Source organism: Lutjanus erythropterus, chromosome 14 (assembly GCF_056507025.1).
Source record: "Lutjanus erythropterus isolate fLutEry1 chromosome 14, fLutEry1.hap2, whole genome shotgun sequence".
Taxonomy (NCBI): Eukaryota; Metazoa; Chordata; class Actinopteri; order Lutjaniformes; family Lutjanidae; genus Lutjanus; species Lutjanus erythropterus.
Window position 1 is genome coordinate 8198398 of NC_139330.1, and position 23485 is coordinate 8221882.

At 41.8% G+C, this 23485-nt stretch overlaps 1 protein-coding gene across 1 annotated transcript in view; it reads right to left on the minus strand.

Annotated features, from left to right (window-relative positions):
- Positions 1 to 23485, minus strand: part of unc5b (unc-5 netrin receptor B) — an 87632-nt gene that overhangs the window by 13276 nt on the left and 50871 nt on the right. Inside the window, exons 2-8 of the mRNA XM_084735661.1 lie at positions 14153 to 14383; positions 13020 to 13163; positions 12506 to 12609; positions 10487 to 10667; positions 8414 to 8581; positions 7301 to 7465; positions 3444 to 3476 (exon numbers count right to left, since the gene is read on the minus strand). Of these exons, the coding sequence (XP_084591787.1) occupies positions 3444 to 3476; positions 7301 to 7465; positions 8414 to 8581; positions 10487 to 10667; positions 12506 to 12609; positions 13020 to 13163; positions 14153 to 14383 (1026 nt within the window). The remainder of the gene's footprint in view (positions 1 to 3443; positions 3477 to 7300; positions 7466 to 8413; positions 8582 to 10486; positions 10668 to 12505; positions 12610 to 13019; positions 13164 to 14152; positions 14384 to 23485) is intronic.

The window sequence follows — 23485 nt, forward strand, 5'->3', positions numbered from 1 at the left end:
TACAGGTGCTGACCTCGTTAGGTGGATCACAGGTATCGTAATTATGCAACAGATCCACATAAAATACATAGTTTGTTGTATATGGTAGTTATGCATAGTCAGTGTTTTACCAACAGTAGATACCAGAGCAGACAGGAGGCACCAGCACAGAAGCTAAGCAACGAACAGCTGCGAACAGGGTCAGCAATAAAAGGTATTTTTGACACTTCAAACAGGTCCACCTAAAGAAATGTACGCTATATTTAGAATATTTGCACTGCTTTACTTTGCCATTAGACACCCTTTTCTGACAGGAAACCACTGTTATAGACGCCCAATACTGCTTTCACCAAACTAACCAAACTCCATGAGCGAAATTAGTCATTTTACTTGCAGTACATGGTAGTCGCTGGCCTGCTGCTGCCTCGATCTGTTAGTATGTTTGTGTGACTTTGGTGTTTTTTAAGGATAGCTCGGATTCCCCAAAGTTACACAATAACACAAACAAACTAACAGATCGAGGCAGGAGTGGACCTGAAACTTGAATTTTCTGCGAGGTAAAATTGGTGATTTTGTCAATGGAGTTTGGTTGGTTTGGAGAGAGCGATATTTGGCTTCTATAACAGCAGCTTCCAGTCCGAAAAGGCTGTCTGATGGTTAAGCAAAGCAGTGAAAATATTCTAAAAATATAATAATAATATATAGAATATAATACTATATTGAGGTGGGCCTTTCTTAGGTGGCGAAAATACATTTGTTACTGATCCCGTCCACAGCAGCACTTCGCTTAGTCTTCCTTCTGGTACTTCTCTCTGCTTTTCCAAACTGGGTTTGTGCCAGACAGAATCTACTATAGATAACACACTGACTATTAGTATCTTGTACAATCCCACTTCAAATAATCCAAACCGTCCCCATCCATTTCTGTGTGGTGGGGGATAAAATCTTAAAAGTTAGGGAGGGAATCACTTTGCAGCCAGTATGGACAGGAGGGTTACGGTTAGTTAATTCTTTGGATTTAGGACTTACTCGATGTTCAAGGCTGAAGTTACATAGTTTTTTTGGCTAAGAGAGATGATCTGGAGAAGCAACATTAATAAAGAGCTCCTTCTAGCCTGCAGGGGGCACATCTGAAAACAAAAGTCTGCATGGATCGAAGTGAGGTTGAAGGGGGCAGGAGGGGTGGCTGTCCATAACTTCACCTGCTCCCCGTCGGGCTGGGTTGCTGGGTGATTGGTTGTGACTGGTCAGCAGGGCCCACTGCAGCCTGCTTTAGCCCTGTCTCCCCAACACTAGCGGAGCCATACCCAGCCCGAGACACGTGAGCCAGTCACACCATGGCAGAAAAGAGGAGAAGACAAGGAGCAAGGTTGGCGGGAGACAATGAAGAAAATGAAAAAAAAAAAGGGTAGACGGGCTGGATAAACAGAGGAGGGGAGAGCTGGAGGAGAGGCAATTTGGCAAAAGGGGATAGGAAGGAGTTAGATAAGGTTGTGATTTGTTGAGAGGACAGACGGATTATAAGTGTGGTGAGGAGGAGAGAGGAGATAAGGATAGCTGTGCTTGAGGAAAAGGCCCGTATTAAAAGAGCAGAGCGGGGAAGAAGTTGGGAGGAAACCAGAGACAGACACTACACAGCGGCAGTGAGAGTAGAAAGAAAGAGTGGAGAAGAGGAGAGCCGGAGGCAGACGGGCTGGCAGAGGAGAGCTCCCATGCTCACGTGGCGCGATGGAACCGAATCCGACAGCCGTCCGCACTTATTACCACAAACGGAACAATAGCGAATTAGGTGCATTACCGCGGCTGAACCCACGTCGCATTGAGCAAGAGGAATTACCATCACTTCAAATGTAAACTATATCACAGATTAAGTGAAAGTCAGACAGAAATCAGCTGTTTTTCTCCAGCGAGTTCTCTGCTTCCACCTCAGAGCTGATGGATCAAAGAGTCTCAGCTTAGAGGCCTGTCATTTTGCTCTCCTCATAACACAGCTAGCAGGTTTCTTTTTTCCGCTGACATGTTGGGTTTAAAACTTTAATGTTTATCTGGTTTTTGCTTGAACATAAGACTGCATGCATCGGGCATGTTAACATCTTAATTTCTTAAGGCAGAATGCAAAGATCTGCAAATAATTTTTGACTTGTATTCAACTGAATCGTCACGCAGACAAGATATTTAATGTTCAAACTGATTGACTTTATTGTTTTTTGTAAATATACACTCATTCTGAGCAACATGTTTTTAAACAGGACAGGAGCAACAAAAGTCTGTCAAAGCTGTGGAATGTTCAAAGTCACCCAAAACTGCAGGAATTTATGGATTTCACCATCTACAATCCATAATATCATTAAAAGATTCAGAGAATCCAGTGAAATCTCAGCTTGTAAGGGGCAAGACTGGAAAAAAACATCGAATGCCAGCGACCTTTGACCCCTCAGGCGGCACTGCATTAAAAATAGTTGTGTAAAGGATACTACATGAGCTCAGGAAAACTTTGGGAAACCGCTGTCGGTAAACAGTTTGTTGCTGCATCCACAAATACAAGTTAAGACTCCACCATGCAACATATGCTGCCATCCAGATGACGTCTTTTTAAGACACGTCCCTGCTTATTTCATCAAGACACATTCTGCACATTACAACAGAGTGGCTTTGTAGTAGAAGAGCTCAGGTACTAGACTGACCTGCCTGCAGTCCAGACCTGTCTCCTTTTGAAAATGTGTGGTGCATTATGAAGAACAAAACACAACAACAGAGACCCCAGACTGTTCAGCACCCGAAGTTGTATATCAAGCAAGTATGAAGAAGAATTGCACTTTCAAAACTTCAACAGTGTGATCTCAGTTTCCAAACGCTTACTGAATATGATGTGTCACAGTAGTAAACTTGCTCATGTCCCAACTTTTTTCAAACATGTTGCAGGCATCAAATTCAAAATGAGTGTATATTTACAAAAAACAATCAAATTAATCACTTTGAACATTAAAACTTTGTCTCTGTACTGCATTCAACTAAATATGTGCCAAAAAATATTTTCATTGCATTCTGTTCTTATTTACATTTTAAACAATGTCCCAGCTTTTAGGTAACTGGGGTTGCAATTACACCAACATCTATTAATCCCTTTGTTGTAAATTTATCTTCTTTTTTTCAGCCCACAGTTGCAGCAAGCTGTTATGTAAATGATGCTAACCTACGTTACGCTTAGTCAACATGTTAGACAAGACGGGATAACAACATTCATAAGCAGGCCGGACAAGAAGGTGAGGCGCGTCTCCACTGAGCTCGATCGGAGATGACAACAAAGCGCGGACAGACGGGCTCAACACAAAACGCCGCACGCGTTCGGCTCCACGTGCTAACAGATGTTAGGACTCACAGACAGACACACGAACACACAGAAGGTAACAAACAGAAACAGTATGGAGCAGTGACAGAGTGAAGTCATGGGAAGGTGAACTTACGATGGCTTGCATGTTCAATAGAAATCTTTTTATCTGTTTGAACAGGAGAAAAAACAAGAGAAGAAGAAAAGAAAAAAAACAGAAACATAAAAATGGATGGAGTAGTTGTTATGCAAATGAAAGATACAACATAATACAAAGCAGAAAGTAAACAATGGCTCATCAATATGAAAATAGAAACTTAAAAGGCAAACCGCAAACAAGAAAACACACTTTACATCTAAGAAATAATAACCTCTTCTAGGAATGTGTGAATGTTGAATGAAGTTCAGCATAATTGTTTTTAATGTACAAGAAATAAAAGCCTGTTAGAGATGACTGTGAGAGAGATTAGGATCATTTGGATGAGAGTGTCGAAGGTAAAGAGAGTCTCAAAAATGAACAAGGATGCTGGTGTTGTGTGGTACACGAGGGAGTCGCTGTAGATTGAAGTCGTCTCTTTATACACCCCACAGGGTACGTTATCACCTTCATCCTATGAAAAGAGAAACCCCATCCATCCTGACGGGAACAATCTTTTCCAAGATAACGCCGACGTGAATCATCCCTGAGTGGTTTGATGAATATCGAAGCCATCTTTCAAGGATCGTGTCACTCACCGTATCTCAAACCAAATAACCTTCGTTCTCCCAAGCATCGTCAAAAACACCAAATGGATTCTCCGACTTTCCCGCTCAGCCAGTGGCAATTAGACTCCACCAGGAGGCGGGAGGATGATGGCTTGTGGCGTCTCAAAGCATTTTGCATTTATGACTGAGGTTTTTAGACGATCCTCGGAGGGATTAACGACGAGTGAAACTTTACTCTCAGCTTCTGTTGTTCGATTACACAACAGGTAGTTCTTATCAAGCGATCTGATTGGTCAACTGGACATGTGGTTCTCAATTTATTTCTCATCCAACGACCCCTTATGTGACAGAAAACACACCAAAGACCCCCTCAGGTATGTCCTTTAGTTATGCCTACCCATGTGCAGGTGTGATAAACATTTACGTGGTAACAGTGAGCTCCACCAATCAGAGACAACACAGTTACACTTTAGGATTGTGGGTAGTGTAGTAATTCTCCAAGATACTGCGAATGATACTTGTTTTGTCTCAAAACAAGGTTCATATCACACAAACTTGTGGCTTTAACAGGAGCATAGCTGGTGGTGAGTCTACTGTGGATTCTATGTTCAGAATATGAATGGGATTTTCACTTCTGCACCCTCACTGAGTCCTGACTGCATCACTGTCGTACTAATAACGACAGTAAAGTACACCTTCTCGTGTAATATTTCTTAATTATCTGAAGAATGTTAGGAACCCAAATTGTCCTAATTCCATCAGGACAGTTTGCCCGCAGAATAATCAGATTATTGTGCCGGGAAAATAAATAAGCGAGTTGGTAACCTGTAGTTTGCCAAGTGACACATTTACAGATTTTCTGCAGCACAGTGTTCCCCATCTTCCCCCTCTGTCAGAGCAACTTGAGCGTGTGTTTTCCTGACAGCCCCCTGAGAACGCCCTGCTCCGTACAGCCAAATCAGACTGCGTGTTTGTCTAATCTGGCTGCTCCATGGAAGCCTGTTTATGTCAGGGCTCGCGTGTAACCGCTGATAGAGTTGAAGCAGAGTGCGCCTATGATCCCCCTCGTTGCACGTGCGTTTTTACGAGGTTTGTCTGCATCCATCGGCCAAACTTACGTGTGTGTGTGTTTTAAGCGTGTGCTCGAATGTGTCTCACTGCCTCTGTGGATGTGCGTCTCTAAGATTCTAATGCGCTGTCAGCTGGATTCCTCCCAGCTCATCACGGGCTGCACATTGGGTGTCAGTGTGAGTCTGACTCACTCTCATATGCTCTTCCCTGTGCTAATTTTTCAACTTGGCCGTGTCATGCTCGCTTCCCACTCCATGCGCTCCCGTAGCCTGCACTCGCTCCCTCGTTCTCTCTCTTTCTCTCCATCTGTGCTCTTTAGATGTGGATCACTTGCCTTCTCTCTTTGTGAACCTAAATTTTGCCTCATGAAACATCTGTCTGCGATTTAGCTGTTTTTTTCCTTTCATCTCTCTCTACATCATTCGCGCTCTCATCATGCTGCAACGGCTAAACACTTTGGGAATACAGTTCTTTAAAAAAGAGCTTTGAAATGCAATGCACCTTATAAAAAAAAAAAACTGTGAACTATGGGCAAAGAAAAGACTTGCTTATCAATTCAACAACTTCATGAAGCTGCAAATGAGCTGTTATAGTCCAGGCTTTTTACCCAAAAGTGTGCGTCAACCTCACACAAATTCCAAAATAAACAAACTCAGCATATTCTTCACATTCTGTTCTCAATGTGTTCTTAATGAGATTTTTTAAAAAATGTTACGGAGTCCGCTGCTGGAGTTTCACGGGAAAACAGTGTTGCAGAGGCCACGCTCACATGCACATGCACGCCGTCTGAGCTGGATGTGCGTGGCGTGACGGTGCGCACACGCAAGTGAACAGCGTGTCGGGGCTTTAGGAGACTTGGATTACACCACACGAGCAGCATGGAGGCATATTATGTGTTTTTCTGTATTTTTTTACATTTGAAAACTGGCCACCATTCACTTAGTTTTGGAGATTCTACAGCGCTGTTTTCCTGTGAAACTCCAGCAGCGTTTTGTGGACTAAAAAACTGAACCCGACCTTCAATCAGCATGAGGGTGAGTACAAAATGACTGAATTTTCATTTCCTTTTTTATAGTACAGGAAGCTTTTTAGAATGAATGCGTGAACCTCACACAAATGACAACAGCTAGTCTGACAAATTATTATTTCTCATAAAAGTCTCCTCTATAAAAAATTATAAGAGATCCAGGTGGTGGTTCAAAGGTGTTTCTCAACCATAGCCTGGCACTACTACTTTTTTGCTCCTGAAATAATCATTAAATCAGCATCACTATGTTAGTACAGTGTGGTTAAATTATATATTGTTAAAGCCTACATTATGAATATATATTCAAGTTAAGCACAATTATGACCCTGAATCTTACATCACAGCAAACTTAACAAGGAGTGACAGGAATCCTTCCTGTGAACGTTCAGGTTGGCCTTGAGAATGAGTCACATTTTATTTTGGACTGTCTTTATTTTGATGAGTTGGGAATAAAATGTCTGATCAGAATCCAAGAATGTTTTGGTAAACAATGTGCGCTAGTGAACTAGCATACATTTAAAATGAAAATTATTTAAATATCACACAACACTCCTGACTGCCAAATGGACACCTCAACTTTTTTTTTTTTGAGGAAAAGGACTTGATAAAAACTTTTCATTACAAAGATACTGCAAGAAAACGAACCCACTAGGTAATTTTGACCCATTTATGTGTCTAAAAGATAAAAATTTCCTTTTGCACATTCACTGTACCGTATCCGACACCATGTCTCATCTGAAATACCGTTTCTGGTTGATTGTGGACACCACTGAACCCTTTTGGGTGAATATGAGACTAGGAGACATGCATAAATCAAGTTTTTTCACATGGGCAGGAATGGGAAATTGTGGTATCACCAGTTTTAGTATTTTTCAGTCCTTTTCCCCCACTTGGATTTCTTAATACTTTTAATATGTTATAAATGACATATTTATGAGAATAGCTGAAATGTTGCGTGGGGGTCATGCTGCATAATGCCGGCACTATTAGGGACAGATCCCTCAGAAACACCTTATTCTTTTAGATATTAGACAGTTGAACTATGTGTACTAGTGAACTAAATTCTGATCTGTATAAAAGGCCCAACTGAAGAATTACGCTGTATCAAGAAATATACATGAGCCAAATATTGACTCTCTTTTGACATTTAACAACCACGGCAATTCAAACACTTTGCTCCGGTGACTTACTGCGTGCACACAGCCCCTCGGTGCAGTTTTTGCTCTCCATCATGCTGCCGCTGCAGTGCTTCCCTCCGTTCCTGGGTGGGGGAGCTTGGCACTCGCGACTGCGCCAGTGAGTGCACTCTGTCCCACAGGCGGACCACTTTGCCCACTCCGTCCAGCCGCCATCCACTGGAATGACACAGCAGAAGATGTGAGTCACATCACAGTTTACAGCTAACCAACCGCTAATCGCTCCAGGTAGAGGGGAACTGGGAAGTGACGTTGTGATGCGGCATGATGCAAATGTAATGGCATAATTTTGCAATTTGCAAAATGCATTCTGTGGTTTGTTTTTAACGAGTTTGGAGTCAGGGTGGTCTGACACACGGGGCAAAACAATAAGAGGCAGAACAGTGTTTGACAGTAAATCAGATAACTATATGTTCCTGATGTTGATGTTTCATCCTGTCCTGTTGGATGTAGTTGTTTAGTGGAGTTGTATGAGGTACTTTTTGGAGAAGCAGAGAGGAATATGAGCAGAAAATCTTAGCAATGCACTGCTGTGGACAGGGTCAGCAACCAATTTTAGCCACTTAAAAAGCGTGCACCTAAAAAAATCAATATCAGTTTAAGTGTGCACAATATTTAGAATATTTTCACTACTTTACTTTGCCATCCGAGAACGGTTTTTGATTGTAAACCACCATTATACATATAAGCCGAATATCGCTCTCTGTAAACCAACCAAACTTCATTTGCAAAACCAGTCATTTTACCTCAAAGAACATGGGAGTTTCTGGATCACTGCTGCCTTGATCTGTTAGTTTGTTTGTGTTATTGTGCAACAACACCAAAGTCACACAATAACACAAACAGACCAGAAACTCTGTGTTCTATGAGGTAAAATTACTGATTTTACAGAGTTGTGACAATCCTATAATATGCTGACTATTGACAAGTACCTCATACAACTCCACACCAAATAATCCAAACCATCCTACAAACCTCAGTTGTGGAGGATGCAGCTGAACACCAGCCTCTAAGGTTTTAAAATTCATCCTGCTTCTTCCTGCAAAACGGCCCAATGACTTCGTCTGAGCATGTTATGAATAATACAGGTGAGCACGTCACCCTCACCTGGACACAGCGTGGTGCAGGTCACTCTCTGGAAGGGCGGGCCCTCGCAGAAGGCTCCTCCGTTCAGGGGGGCAGGATTGGTGCAGCTGCGTGTTCGTCGCTGCCAGCCCCGCCCGCACCGAGCGTTACACTCGGACCAGTCGGTCCAAGACGACCAGCCTCCGCTCACTGACAGACACACAGACAGGTAACGTGAGGGAGTGGTCAACTTTAACATTGATGAGAATATTTCTACTTCAGCATGCACACTGATGAGTGATAATTCTGCTAATGTCTACCAGACTTAAATAAAAGTATGTAAGTATTATCAGCAAAATATGCTTGAAGTAGTCTCTTGATTAAAGTGGTCCCTGTTAGTGTTTTACAATTAAATATTATGTTTTTGGATTAATACTACTGCTGCATTAATGTGTATGTTGCATTTTACTGCAGCAGATGTTTAAGGTAGAGCTAATTTTAACAACTTAATATACTGTTGGGTAGTATAATCTACAGCAATGCATCAAATACTGCAGATCATCTGTTGTCTCTGTGCTGTGAGAACCATGAATCTGTAAAAAGTCAAGTTTTTGAAAGAAAAACAGCCTGTTTTCAGCTTTGTGACGATGCATTTTCCAGCTAAATCCAAGAGGGTTTTTACAGAGTTTATTTAGCTTAAGAAAGAGGAGAATTTTCTCAACCCATAAATGAACACGTAATCCTTCAGTTCATCACAAAGATTCAAAATCAACACATTTGGAGATACAGATAAAGTTTTCATTGGACAGAAATGATCTGAAAAATAACTAGTCACTAAAACTGAAGCACAATAACACAATACTTGGTAAAACTTTATTTGAAGAGATGTGTATTATTACGTTGTCATAACCATGTCATGACACCTGTCTTGAACATGAAGGAATCTTTATGAATGTTTATGACTGTTGACATTAAGTGGCATCCAGTCAGTTCTGTCACTTTAAATGCAAAGTCTCTGAGACAGACGATGGCCAGTTTAACAGAGAATACAGTACTGAGGTGGTTCTTGCTGGGTTTGGCTCCTGGCATCCCGGGGCTGAGTCGGCTAATCAGGTGGCTAGCTCCATGGCTAACTGAGCTAACCAGCTAACACCAGCTATTGATAACAGCAGATAGCGGATAGCCTACTTCAACAACAACTTAACTAGCTAACTGCTTTCTGACCATTAGCTTACTCTATAAGCTAAATCCCATTGGTACTGTACTCCACTGTGAAACTGGCCTTATAACTTTTAATGACATCTTTATGACCAAGTTAAAGTTAAAATGTACCTCTTTACTTTCGGTCAAGGTCAAATATTCATGGCACACTTATATTGGTCTCATAACAGCCAGTGACAAAAAAAACAACCACATATGACAGTTGCAAATATATTTCTGGCTTGATTAATGTCAAGTTGACATAACAGACATTTTTGTCATGGTTAATGTCAAGTTTTCATAATAAAGACTTTGCTGGCTTAATTAATGCTTAGTTGTCATAACAAAGACATTTTTGTCATGTTAGTGTCAAGTTGTCATAACAAAGACATCTCAAGCAATCTCAAAATAAAATGAAAAGTAACATAATTGACCGAATGACACTTAATCACAACAGTCATCAACATTCCTAAAGACTCCTTCATGTTCATGACAGGTGTCATTAAATGGTTATGACAGTGTAATGACAGGCTTATGCACGCCCCTTCAACTAAAGTGTTACCCAATATTTGCCTTGAGATGAAGTAGTAAAAAGCTGCATAAAATGGAAACACTCAAGTACCTTAAATTTGTACTTGAGTATTGTACATGATGAGTAAAGTTACATTCCCGGTCTGCTGCCTGACATTTTTATAAGCTTTGGAAAAGTAAGAAAAAGTTCCTATTGGTAGTTAAACATCGTCTGGTGGTTTTCAAATCATATTTCATTCAACTGTCTTACATAAAAGTGCAAAGTTCATTCAATAATTTTAGATTTACATTTAGGTATAGAGCTGCTAAAAAATATCCCCAAAAATCCCAATAAACAGGCAGGAGTTTATCCTCACAGAAGAGAAAAACTTGTGTGTTTGTTACCATAAACGATAAGTGTAGCTGTGCTGCTGCGTCTTTTGGCCACCACGTTACGAGCCACACAGGTGTAGTTAGCGGTGTCCGAGAGTCTGGCCTGCTTGATGATCAGATCATGATCAATGGTGATCAGGAAGTTGGAGTCCTGCGACGGATCAATGACGTCCTCATTCTTTAGCCAGTCCACCTGTAGAGAGGAAGGCACACACACCGCTCAAAACTTTGTCGTACTAGAGGAACTCTTCAACCTGATCAAACAAAATGATAAAATTAACCAAAAAGGAGAAAGTAGCAATAGAAGCCAAGATTTTAGTTGACAATCTTGAAAAACATCCGTACTGTTTAATTCTTTTGGCAGAAACCTCTTCACATATTTCATTGTACAAATCAGCAGGTGTGTATGCATAAACATGAGTCTGCAGCCCACCACACACACACACAGACCCAGTCAGTAAACACAGTAAACCTGCAGAGTATTAAGCCATCACGACACGCTTCAATGCTATATGTGGTATTGTCAAACACTGTCAATATTTGATCAGTTTGCTTGGGATAAATAGACTTTGTGGCTTCTTTTGACCAAAATATAGCTTGATAGTATTTCATAAAAAACAACCACAAGCAATACAATTAGTCTTCATCATGAAACATTCTGAAATTGCAGCTTTTCTGTTTTCAAATAATATCAGCTTTTCACTTTCATGCTTTGTGCTATTATTATGTCAAATAATAGCACTATTTACACACTAAAAAAGAAAATACAGCTCACCAGGATATAAATATTTACTTGAGTGATAAAAATCTACATTTTGAATAATTAGTTTTCTTTTTTAATAAACTGTTGTGCTGCTGTTTTATGGGAGAAATAAAACTGTTTGATATAGTGCCTGGAGTCAAAGCAGCTTAGAGTTAAAACATGACACAAAGTGGATTTAAGCACTGCCTTTTTTGCTCCATTGCTTAAATAACAAAGCATATTATTTTTTATATATTATGGTGTCACGTAGCTGGATGGACTTAAATCTCTCAAACTTCAGTGGCTCGCCCTTTGCTATGCTCCCTTGTGTATAATGTTTATGTTGTTCTTTTACTGATTATTTAGACCTCAGTTTTGCGATCCTGGCTTCAGATATAGAGCTATAAAAAATATAAATGGTCTTGAACTATTACCCTCCAGTATCAAAAACACCAATGTAACCCCCAAAAGTGAAAAGGAATGAGAATTTACAATATTTAACCCTTTCCTCTGACACGTTCAGGGCAAGAACCTCGCATAGGGAACACGTAGGGAACCTAACAAATCATTTCACTGCTTCCCCATTGATAGCCACATTAAAAGACAATGGATAGTGAAAATCTGGAGGGACACTGGGTATTTTTTTCAAGTTAAAATAACATATTCGATAACCGATCAGCTACTGTGGCTAATGTTAGCATTCAGTCACTTCCTGGCTAACGATACCATCTGATACTGAAACTTAAAAGATAATGGATAGTGAAAATCTGAAGGGACAACTGACATATTTCAAGTTAAAATAACATATTTCCCATCAGCTACCATAGCTAAAGTTAGCATTCAGCAACTTCCTAGCTAACGTCACCGAAACACATATTTCTAACACTGAATATTAACGTAAGCTGTTTGCCTGATGGATGGACGGATTATAAAATACTATCAGTCAAATTCTACTCCTATCAAATGGTAACTTAGCTGGGAAGTGGCTGGATGCTAATGTTAGCTGTTATCTGACAGTAGCTAATTGATTAGCAAATACTATCTATCAAATACTAATACTACAAAATGGTAATGTTAGCTAGGAAGTGTGTGAATGCTATGGTTAGCAGTTAATTGGTTATCAAATATGTTCATTATCAGGTTTCATTATCCATTATCTTTTTAACAGCTGATTAATCGGGAAGCAGTGAAATGATAATGATCTATCAGAGTCCCTATGTCCCACCCCGAATTTGACGTCAGGAGAAAATAACTGCCTTGTGGATTTTTCTTAGGAGGGTGAGATTTACCTCAGCAGCAGGCATGCCCTCTGGGGGGCGACACTGCAGAAGGACCTCCTGCTCGAGTCGCACCTCCCGCCCCAGCGGCTCCTGCTCAAAGTTCTTCCTCAGGTCTACAGGGGGTGACACAAATGTAGTCAGCAGTTAGTGAAGGCTGCTCTGTGACAGCAGTGACACCCTGTTTATCTTAGTGACATTGGCTGTCACACACACACACACACACACACACACACACACACACACACACACACACACACACACACACACACACACACACCAGGCAAAGCCCCAAAAATCCTCTGTCACTGTTTTCAGTTCATACCCTCATAAACATGCATAGTGTCAATCACACCACATCACACATTACCACGGGGGACTACGATGGAGTGCTACAGCAAATTCATTTGCATATATACTTAAGCTGACACGTATGACAAGAAAAACTCAGAAACATTTGCTCTTCTGCTTTCTCTCACACAAACACACACAAGCACATACGCACACTGGCACGACTAGTACTGACATGCAATGCGAACGTAGGCACGGTTGCTCTTGGTGGTGCCAGCCGAGCTCCAGGCTACACACTGGCACCAGTAGTCCTCCAACCCAAACAGCTCCTCCACCTGGGTCCTGGACACCGAGATGTCGACCTCCCGCACCACCAGACCTGTGTGGAGACAGAGAAAAAGAGGAAGAGAGATTAGAGGGGCATATTTTTCACGGTGCATATAAATAATGCATTGGCTGCAGGCCAAATGCAGTTAACGTGCACATAAAAGCCTGTGGGAGCTAATGGATTATGTAGTTGAAAATGATGTTTGTAATTGAGTATGATGTTTATGTCTGTGAAATACAAGGTGACATTACTATGTGTGTGTGTAGTGGTGTTTACAGTACACCTCTGTGCAGTGTTGTAGTCAAGACCACCTAAGCCAAGACCAAGGCCACAGTGTATCAAGACTGGGACAAGACCATGACTTTGGAGGGGTGACACCAAGTCAAGACCAAGAAAGAGGCAAGGCAAGAACAAGTCAAGACCAAGAACAAGGCAGCCCTGGACCAAGTCAAGACCAAGGCAGGGCAGGACCAAGTCAAGATCAAGAACAAGGCAAGGCAAGAACAAGTCAAGACCAATGATGGTAAATAAAGATGGACAACCCTTCTGAACTACCTCCCATTTAAAAACACTGAAGCCGAAATATCCTGGGTACTACCATTTCTGCGCAGTAGTGGTCAGTGTTGGAGCCAGGCTATCAATTGTCAATTGTGGCATAAAATCCAACTTTTATATCACACTTGAACAAACTTCCGTGTAATAAGAACTAAAATGACAGAAACCATTTTTGGGAAAAATCTTTTGACGTGTACTGAAGTGCTTTTTTATTTTGGCACATGTGCTAGCTATTAACATTGACAGGCAGGATTTATGACTTGTACTGCAGTCTTCAACCAGGCGACGACATAGATGCTTTGGCTTCAATATGCTGGTCAAGACCAACATGAAGCCAGCTGTGCTCTTGATTTGTCTTGAAATAAAATTTATTTTTTGTATGAGTCAGACAAAAGACAAAGTAAAAATGTGTGAGACAAGGCCTTCACAAAGTGATCTGAAGTTCTTCAACACTACCCCTGTGAGTGAGTGTGTGTGTGTATTACCTGTGATCTGGTCCAGGCTCTCTCTGGTGACGTGATCGTTTTGATTGACCCATTCTCCGTTACATTTGAAGTAGATCTGGGTGGCTGGCGACGCCCGGCATCGTAGCTGGACTGGCCGGTTCTTTACGATGAAAGCGTCCTCCGGCTCCAGGAGGAACTCTGGGAGAGGTTCTGCCGGTGCTGACGGGAAGGAGTCGGGGAGAACCTCGGCATCGCTGTAGTCGCTGCTCTCTGAAAACACAGGGCACAGATTTGATTAGGATGACAGATTCAGTGGAAGGATCTGAGTTAAAGCGGCGTACTCGAGCAGTGCAGTGACTCTCCTGTAGTATCTGGATGGCTGCTTTGTGAACGAACCTCACTGTTCAGGTAAGAAATAAGCAAAATAACACATGTCCCACGGGGATCAATAAGCTAACAAATACCTGGAGGGAGTATATGTGTGGGTGACAGCTTGTCTTGTGTGTCTCAATCCAGCTTTAGGGCATGTGTGAACAAATCTGTCTGCAGTGTTTGGCTGTATACATAAAGGCAAACCTGTGTTTCAAGAGGACATTTAAGGTGCTGACAGTTTGTTTGACTGTAAATGGAGGGGCACAGTGACATTTTCGCCCCCTTGTACTGGCAGTAATCTGGTGAATGCAGGCCTCCTGCTCTGGTCTCTCTGGGAGAGTCCATCCCTCTCAGTCGGGGAGGAGAGCTGCTGACCTTCCACAGACAGGTCCCGTTGATCGCACATTATCCCATGACATTTTCGATGTGACACATCGCTCTTGGCGATGCTGCCAAGAGCTTCTCCTGGCAGGAAGGACACGGTATCTGTGACCTCTTCACTCTGACTTGTTACTCTAATAATGATGGGTGGATCCCTGGCAGTGTATCAGTGCTGCAATGTTATTGGCTACTATACAGGTTTTCACAGCAGTAAATTTAGGTAAATTTAGGGCTGATGCAATAACTGCAAGTATGAAATACCCTCTGACAGGCCAACCACAGGGGAGGGCAAGCAACCACAACAACCACAACGTTGATGTTTTTTCTTTTATCATAAGGCTAGGCTCTTCTCGTGTTATGCTTTAATGTGTGTTAAATTAATGAATCAATGCTTGCAATGCAACATGAGGGCCAGTAACTGTGCAAACTCAAGGCTAGATCAATACCAGCTCTATGTGAAGTTTTGCCATGTGCTAAGTTGTTTTAGTGTTTATTTAGTACATTAACCTGTTGAAACAAACGTTAGGCTGCTGCACAGCTAATGTGGCTAGTACCACAGGCTGGGGCGATGTTGGACTAATGTTGTAATATTGAGGGACAGTCAAGAGGAACTATGTGAAGGTTAAACCTCATTTGAAGCCATCTAAATATCAAAAGTTATCAGGTTTCATGATGATATCCATTTTCTCATGTTTACACTGCACTGAGTCAGGTTCTACTCTGTTGTCCTCATCGCCTGTGTATTTGTGTGTGAAACTGTGAAACTAAGCTAGCCAGTTTGCTTGAATCATAAAGTTGCCTGCTGGGCAAAATCCACAGATAAGGTTACACTAAAAGTTACTGCACCAAATGAGTAGGGGTGTCACAATTTCAATATTAAGTAGAAAATTGATCTTTCAATGTCAATAATTGTAAAGCCATATAATCCATAGAAATGCAATAATTTGCCAAAAACAAAAAACAAAAAAACAAAAGAATGGCACTAGTGCATCTCACTGTTGAGCCAACCTAAATACCTGCAGGGGAAATTCTGTCAGCCTGACAACCCGAGGTGTATGTACTGATAACTTTGCAATGTACTACTTTTGTTTTTGTAAATTTCAGGAGTCGGTACTTTTACCGTACAGCCTGTAAAGCCCTTTGAGGCATATTTGTGATTTTGGTCTGTACAAATAAAACTGACTTGACTTGACAGTTTCAAGAGTATCATAATGATGCATAATGATAGAATGACATAAATTGTCAAACACATCACATCACTGATGGTTAATCTTCTTCTCCAGCTGTTAGAGCTGGAATTGGACTCAAAAACTCTGCATCAGTCAGACTTGTTTGTTTACAGGGCCGCAGGGTGGCAGATGATGATGCAAGCTCGACCCTTGCCACAACTCATGTGTGTCCATCAACTGGATTGTATCCTTGTGTACTTGGGCAAAACAGTGAAGCACAGGCAGACTGGAGAAGAGCTTGTGGCATGAAAGTTGCAAACAACAGGGCTGCAGCAGCTTCTGCCATGAGCAATAACCTGACCGCAGTAAAACCATGATGGTCTGACACATATAGCACACAAAAATACAACAATAAGCTTTGTTAAAGTATGTTTGAAAAGCCACTGTAGGTCAGCAAGTGCTGTCTTAACAGCATCTACTATCAAACTCTTACCATCTCTTTCTGACTCCTCTTTTCAGGTAATCCTGGTTCTTATGAATTGTTAATGGGTCTGACCTTCCAATAGAAACTTTGTTCTGCTTACAAAAATGATCTAAATTCAATAAACATTAAATGGAAGACTGGAGTGGAGTGCAGGGGATTGACAGGGTCGGCTCCAGCCAAGAGATGCAAAAAAAAAAGGACTGGGCATATCCAGCCCAGTGCACTTTCTTCTCTTGACGTACACACACACACACACACACACACACACACACACACACACACACACACACAGATGCAGGCATAGGTAATTGTGCTTTTCTTGCACTGCAGTCTCACTGCACTTCAGTTTTTAAACCTTATTCTCTGCATTCAGTGAATAAAGAAAGAAGTGGGAGGGCAGATGCAGCCTTAAACCAGACAATGAGACTTAAACCAGACAAATTTGCAGTTTTCAAAATGTATTGAGCTCAACCTGATCAGTTATTCCACAACCGGGGAACAAGAAAAACTACTTAGAAAGATACCATCTCCTATTTTAGGAAAGTGAGCGCTTCCCCACCCCCATCCCACTCCTCCCCATGACAGTCTGTCTGAAACATTAGGGGAAAGCAAAGAGGAACACGGCGCACGAAGCGGGAGAGAAAGTTGTGGCACGATTCAAACCAAGGCCAGTGGGGGATTCAAGAGGACTATACCATCTTCAGGTACAGGGGACAGTACAATCTTTTGCCCCGAATCCACAGTCCAAAAAGAGTCTGGAGCGGTGCTGCCCACAGCTCCGAGCGTGGCAGTGCTGTGGCCACAGGACGGGCAGAAAGGGCAACAGCTGCTCCAGGCCCAACAGCCATCCAGGGTGAACCCGTCATCCTGAATCTGTCTCTGCCTCTCTCCAGCCTGTCTCCACCGCAAACACATCCTCGTTCTTCTCCACCGACTTCTTCTATAGAGACACTCCACCAACTACTTTTACTCACTAACCCGTGACCCTAAACTGAACCCTGAACGCTGCACGCATTTACGCTTTAACCCACCTAGACCCCGGCGCTGTCATCATGAGTGCTTGTAAGTTCAAGAAAAGAAAATTGTTTTTCTTGCACTGAAATGTTCACTATCTTCAGTGTAGTAATACTAACAGATATGGCAGAAAAACTTCAACAATCCAGTGGACAGCAGTGAGAAATGTACGTTCTGAGTTTGTCACCCCAGAAAAATGTCTTATTAACCACCCAGCCGAAACGAAATTATTAAAAAAAATTACTGTAGTCACGTCATTTGTAAGTCCGTTCACTTATGGTGAGTGAATGAAACAAACTAGGTAATTTGTTTTTACTTCTGCTCAACTTCTCATCACTTGCACTGCTAATGCTAAATGCTAATGTGCTCCAGTTCATATAGGTTTAGAGGACAAATGGCTCTAGTGCATCATCTGGCAATGATTTTAGGTCTGCCCAAAAAAAATCCAGAAACAGAAACAGTCCAACAGTCTTGACTCCACAATTCAGGACTACATAGTTCAGTCTTTTCCACACATTCTCAGCTATTATTTTCTAATATGTAGAGGAAAATGTCTGTATTTCCTTTACACAGACTTTAATGATTTAGTGCGTTTGGGTGCTGCTACTTGTACGAACACTTCTCGCTTCTCATCAGTCGATTAAAAGGTCAACCACCAATCAAAATGACAGATCCATCTATTCATTATCTACACCCTGAAGCTTATCGCAGCTGTCATTGGGCAAAAAGTACACCCTGAACAGGTCGCCTGTTCATCGCAGGGTTGATGCATTGAGGCAATCATTCATGCTCATGTTCACATCTACACTAGAGTCACTGATTAACCTGCATATCTTTGGACTGTGGGTACTTAGAGACAAGGGGTGAGCATGCAAACTCCATGCAGAAAGGCCCTGCCACAGCTACAAACTCCCTCAGGTGCCCAGAAGAGGTGCACCACTGCACCACTGTGCCGTCCAAAACCATATAAATGACAGGGAGCCGCACAAATAATCACATAAATGCTGCAAAGTGTTTGAACTGCAGTCAGTGTGGAGGATCTTGTGACACGGTCCGTTAGAAAATAATAAATGGCAGATGATGAAATAAAATGATGAAATCATGTTTGCATGACTCCTTTTGATGATTTTCATTGACCAGATCTGCTCTTTACTTTACTTTACTCTTTACTTGTCAATATCTCTGTCAAAATATGGAGTGAATGACGTTTTTTAAATCCCATCAGAGTCTCTATCGAAAACTGTTTTTTTTTGGTCACACACTAAATGTTGTGAACTATATCTGGATTGTACTGGATGAACATGATATACCACACTGGAACAACCAGGGGAATTCAAATGGAAAAACACTTCATGTCAAAAAAATACTTTTTTAAGTAGTAAATGATCTAATCGCGCAGTAGCAGTAACACTAGCCGAGTCTGATTCACTTTACATTTGTTTTACAGTGTTTCTGTGCATCTTGAAAGACTTGAGTGTCCATCACTGCCATATTTGTGTCAGCTCTGATCGACAGAGGAGTTTAGAGGCTGAACTTTTTTTTATTACAAATGTTGAATACATTTCAGGGTTTTTACCATCTGCTTAGCCTCAAGAAATGAGGCAATTTGGCCGCCATAAGACCTGAGCAGGCTACAGCCGGGACACACTGGCTGTTTGAGCAGCATGTGTGCATCACAGAACCTGTTGGTTTTTATTTCCACACCCATATTAACAGGTTAGAGCAGCCTGGCTCACATACGTGTCACTTGCAGCTGTAACCACGCTTCATCTAGAGATCTAGAGACATCTTGCCTGTTTTTTTTTTTTTTCTTCTGTGTGATTTGTGTGGTTCTCTGCAAAAATACACAGTGAGAATGGCCTGTTGACAGTCAAATCAGCATCATACCAGCAATATCACATCACTACAGTTTCATTGTCTCTGTGTGTAGAATATGTCACAGACAGGGTAGCACTTTTCTTGTGCGCTGCCTCTTTTCAGTCCTTTTTTTTTCTCTCTCTCAACGATTTGGAAAACAAAATTACACTGCTTTTATGGTGGTGCCAGCGTATGTCACATAAATATATTGTATAATGCTTTCATATTCTGTCACAAATGGCAATGAAGTTCTTTCTGTGTACGCCGCGAACGTTCTGTGACCTTAAGAAGTTACTGACTTCAACAGGCTGTGGCGCAACATATTCTTACGAACACCAAGACAATGGACTGGGGATGGGGTTTTTTAGAAATGACCAATCGAGGAAACATCTGGGTTCAATCAAGGTCGTGCATTTTTGTTCTAGCTTTTTACTTTTCAAATAAACTGCTCCTCTTATGCACTAGTTCCTGTTTCTGTTTCGTCTCTTCATCAACCCTTATTTACACTTTCTGGCTACATCTCATCACTTTTCTTCAAAACTCTTCTGCAAGCTCAGTCTAGAAAGACACAAGAAATGCTGTCTGTGTGCACACCACACACACACACACATTCTTTTTTAAACATCCATTGCAGAAAATATGTCAGACATGCTTTTTATGTATTATTGAGAATTGGGGATCATGGAAAAAAGTTTAATTCTTTAAAAGAACATGCCATATTTAAAAGATGTAATCAAAAATGTAGTCAAGTAATCCTTGGCAATGTATCTATAATCTAATTACATATTTTCAAATATAATCTGGGCTGATTATACTTACTTATTTTTTGCAATCTGATTATGTAATCCCGATTACATGTAATCCATTATTACCCAACCCTGCAGGTGAGTCTCATGATCACAGAGTGCAGAAGAAGAATAACAAACACATGCACGTGCACACACACACGCACACACACACACACACACACACACGTTCCCACATGTTCCACCGTGGCAGGGTCCCACACTTCATGTCACTCAGTCACACTCAATTTAACACAAACACTACTGCGAGCAGGTTCACATGCAGGTAAAAACAAATCAATAGGCATAATAAAAGTTAACACATCGCAGAATGATGTTTAAGTATGAAGATGAATCACATTCATCTCCAAATTCTCTCTGTCTGTTTTCTCTCCTCACATCCTCTTGCTCTCCTCTTACTAAGCTGTCGCCTCCAGTCTTTCAGACTTTGAATTCACTGTCAATAACCAATTGTGTTGCCCCTCCCCGCCCCTCACCCCCGCTCTTTCCCTTTGTCCGGCATTGATCGCTCGGTGTTCAAACATCGGCTGAAAAACACAGCCTGTCACTCTTCAGGCGCGATGAGAGGGGGCACGGGGAGAGAAAAAGAGGAAGGCAGAGGAGGCATGGCAGACAAACAGAGGGAGAGAGACGGTGCTTCAGTTGGAGACATAATGGGAGGAACAGCCCTGCGTATTTGGATAAACCTCTCTCTCTCTCCCTGTAATGTGTGTGTTCTGAGGCCTGCAGAGTTGCACAGTTTAATTAAAACACTTTTGGATGACAGAGGTAGGAGACAGACAGACAGCTTCTTTCTCTCTCCACCGTCTCTCTTTGGGATAATGGAGCTGGGGGTTTAAAGTGGAACCTGTGTTTTTGGGCCGGCATACAAACATCCATCAGAGCTCAGCAGCCGGCAATTTGTGCGGAATGGAGGAAACTTAAAGACAATAACTCCTCGCCGTGCAGCACAGCAAGTCTTTTATTACTCTAATGACAGACAGCAGACAGCTAGAACGCAAACACAGGCTTCTGGGTATTCTTTTCTAGCGTACATGAACACTCATGCACACACGTAGATCCACTGCATGACAACCTCTGCTTATTAGGGTTGGGTACCAAACTCGGTACTTCTGTGGGTACCAACTGAATTACGTCGTTACTGCTGAGTACCGATTCATGTTAAATCAAATTTCAGTACTTCGGAGTACATCTATGAGAGAGAGTAACAGAAAGTAGAGATGAAATGATATGATTAGCGTGTTATTGATACTATTTATAGCTATTGATACACACACTGAAATCATTTGACCAAGTTTAACATTGAAAAACTTTCAGTGATTTGAAATGGGATCATGTCTTTTGTGATATCAAGGTTAAGGTCACTTTATTGGTCTCCCTTAGGACAAATGTGTCTTGTATAAAGGGAAAATGCTGCATCAAACCAAACACTTCAGTATAAAAAACAGTAAATAAGGACATTAAATAGGTCAAATGTTCAAACTCTGTCGCCCACGTTCCTCACAGTCATGCTGGATCAAAATACAAAGGCATAGTACTGCTACCCAGGTGTTCAGACACACACTTACATTGCTACACACTAATATGCACTCAATATGTTTAATGATGCAAAACAAACCCACACTGACTGCTGTGCCTGCACCTGGGAGGCTGTTGCTAACTTTGGTTGATGCAAGATGGTATTTACTGATTCACTGTGTTTTTCAAAGCGTGGTGATCAAACACGGTTATCACGAGAATTAAAATTTGAAAAGGTTACACTAAAAGAAAAGAGAGAGAGTTACGTTACCTCTGCAGCTTGTTCAAGTCACAGTTAGCTGATAGCGAGCTGTTTGGTTAAACTTTTCAAAACTTCTCACTGCAATATTTATAATGTGAAGTGCAAAACTGGCCAAGGCGACTCGTCTAACAAAAGTCAAAAAACAGTGTGTCTGAAGGCTAGAGAGAGTGCACAGTTTTATAGCCTAAAAGCGGCAGCCGCTAACATTAGCATGCCTGCAGCTATCGCCTTACAACTTTAAACAACTTGAAGCAAGCCATCGACAACTTCATCAACATCCTGAGGTGATTAATTAACTAGTTGGATGTGTTGTTGCTGAAGAAAACTTTTTTTGGTTGGCGCTGGCTTTGCATTTTTACTAGTGGGCCCAAAATTCCTTGCAAACATGCTATTTAGCACGCTACACCAGTATGAGAGATTTATCAGTATGTCCAAATCATTAGTATGAAACAAATATTCATGAATTCAAGGGGACATGAAGAATCAACTTAATATATATTGAAGCAATCTGATTGGTTCAGTATCCAGCTCTATATACAGCACGCTCTCACCCACTCTTATTCATGTATGCTGAACTAAAAATGGTGTAAGTGAAGGAGTCCCCTCCGTCAGCGACTGTGCGGCGGAGTGCAGAGCTTCAGTACAGTGTAACCGAGAGTCGGAGTGACAGTGGTGGAGCGCGGCCGCAACTAGAAGGCAGGACTGCGTGGGAGTGAGATAGAGGGAATCTGGACAGAGGTGACAAGATGGGAAGACAGGGAGGCCGGCGAAAGACAGGTCAAGAGACACTAATAGACAAGTGGAGAGGAGAGAGACGATGCAGTACACACACCCACACCCACACACACACACACGCGCTGCTATAATAGCTGGCGAGGAAAGTGAATCACAGAAATGTCTGTCTTTGTCTCAGCCTGACTGTGAAACTGTCTCTCTTGTTCTTTCTGCCCTCTGTCTTTCTCCACCCTCTCTGTTCTCACACACGACTGTAATTTTCTTAGCCCCAGCGCCTCCAGCCAGAGTGGAGTCTAAAGCGTCTGTACTTTATCATTACCTTTACAGAGTTAGTCATTACTGTCCCCTCCAGTGCCCTCACTATCCCAACACTGCACTCAGAAGAAAGCACGAGAGAATAAAGCATCGGAAGGAGAATAGCCAAGCAGCAGAAAGGCTCCATGAAAGACACAGGAGTCGGCTCGTGTTTGGCAAGATCAGGAATCTCTTTTTCTTTTTCTTCTCAGAAGTCCTGTGAGTTCAAAAACAAACAAACAACAGCACAGCGGCCCACCTCCTCCCATCCGCTTTGCAGTTTGGGGTCTGGCATGCAGAGGTGGCATGAGAACGCACATTCTTTACCCACGTAGACGAACACACAATGGTGTTAAAAAAGAGTCTGGTAAAAGAAGAAGTACTGTTTCAGCTTCTTTACTCAAATAAAATTGAAATAGTACAGGCTTTGAAAAAAGTAAAAGTTGCCCTCTGAAGGACATTTGTACCAGCTGTTTCTGT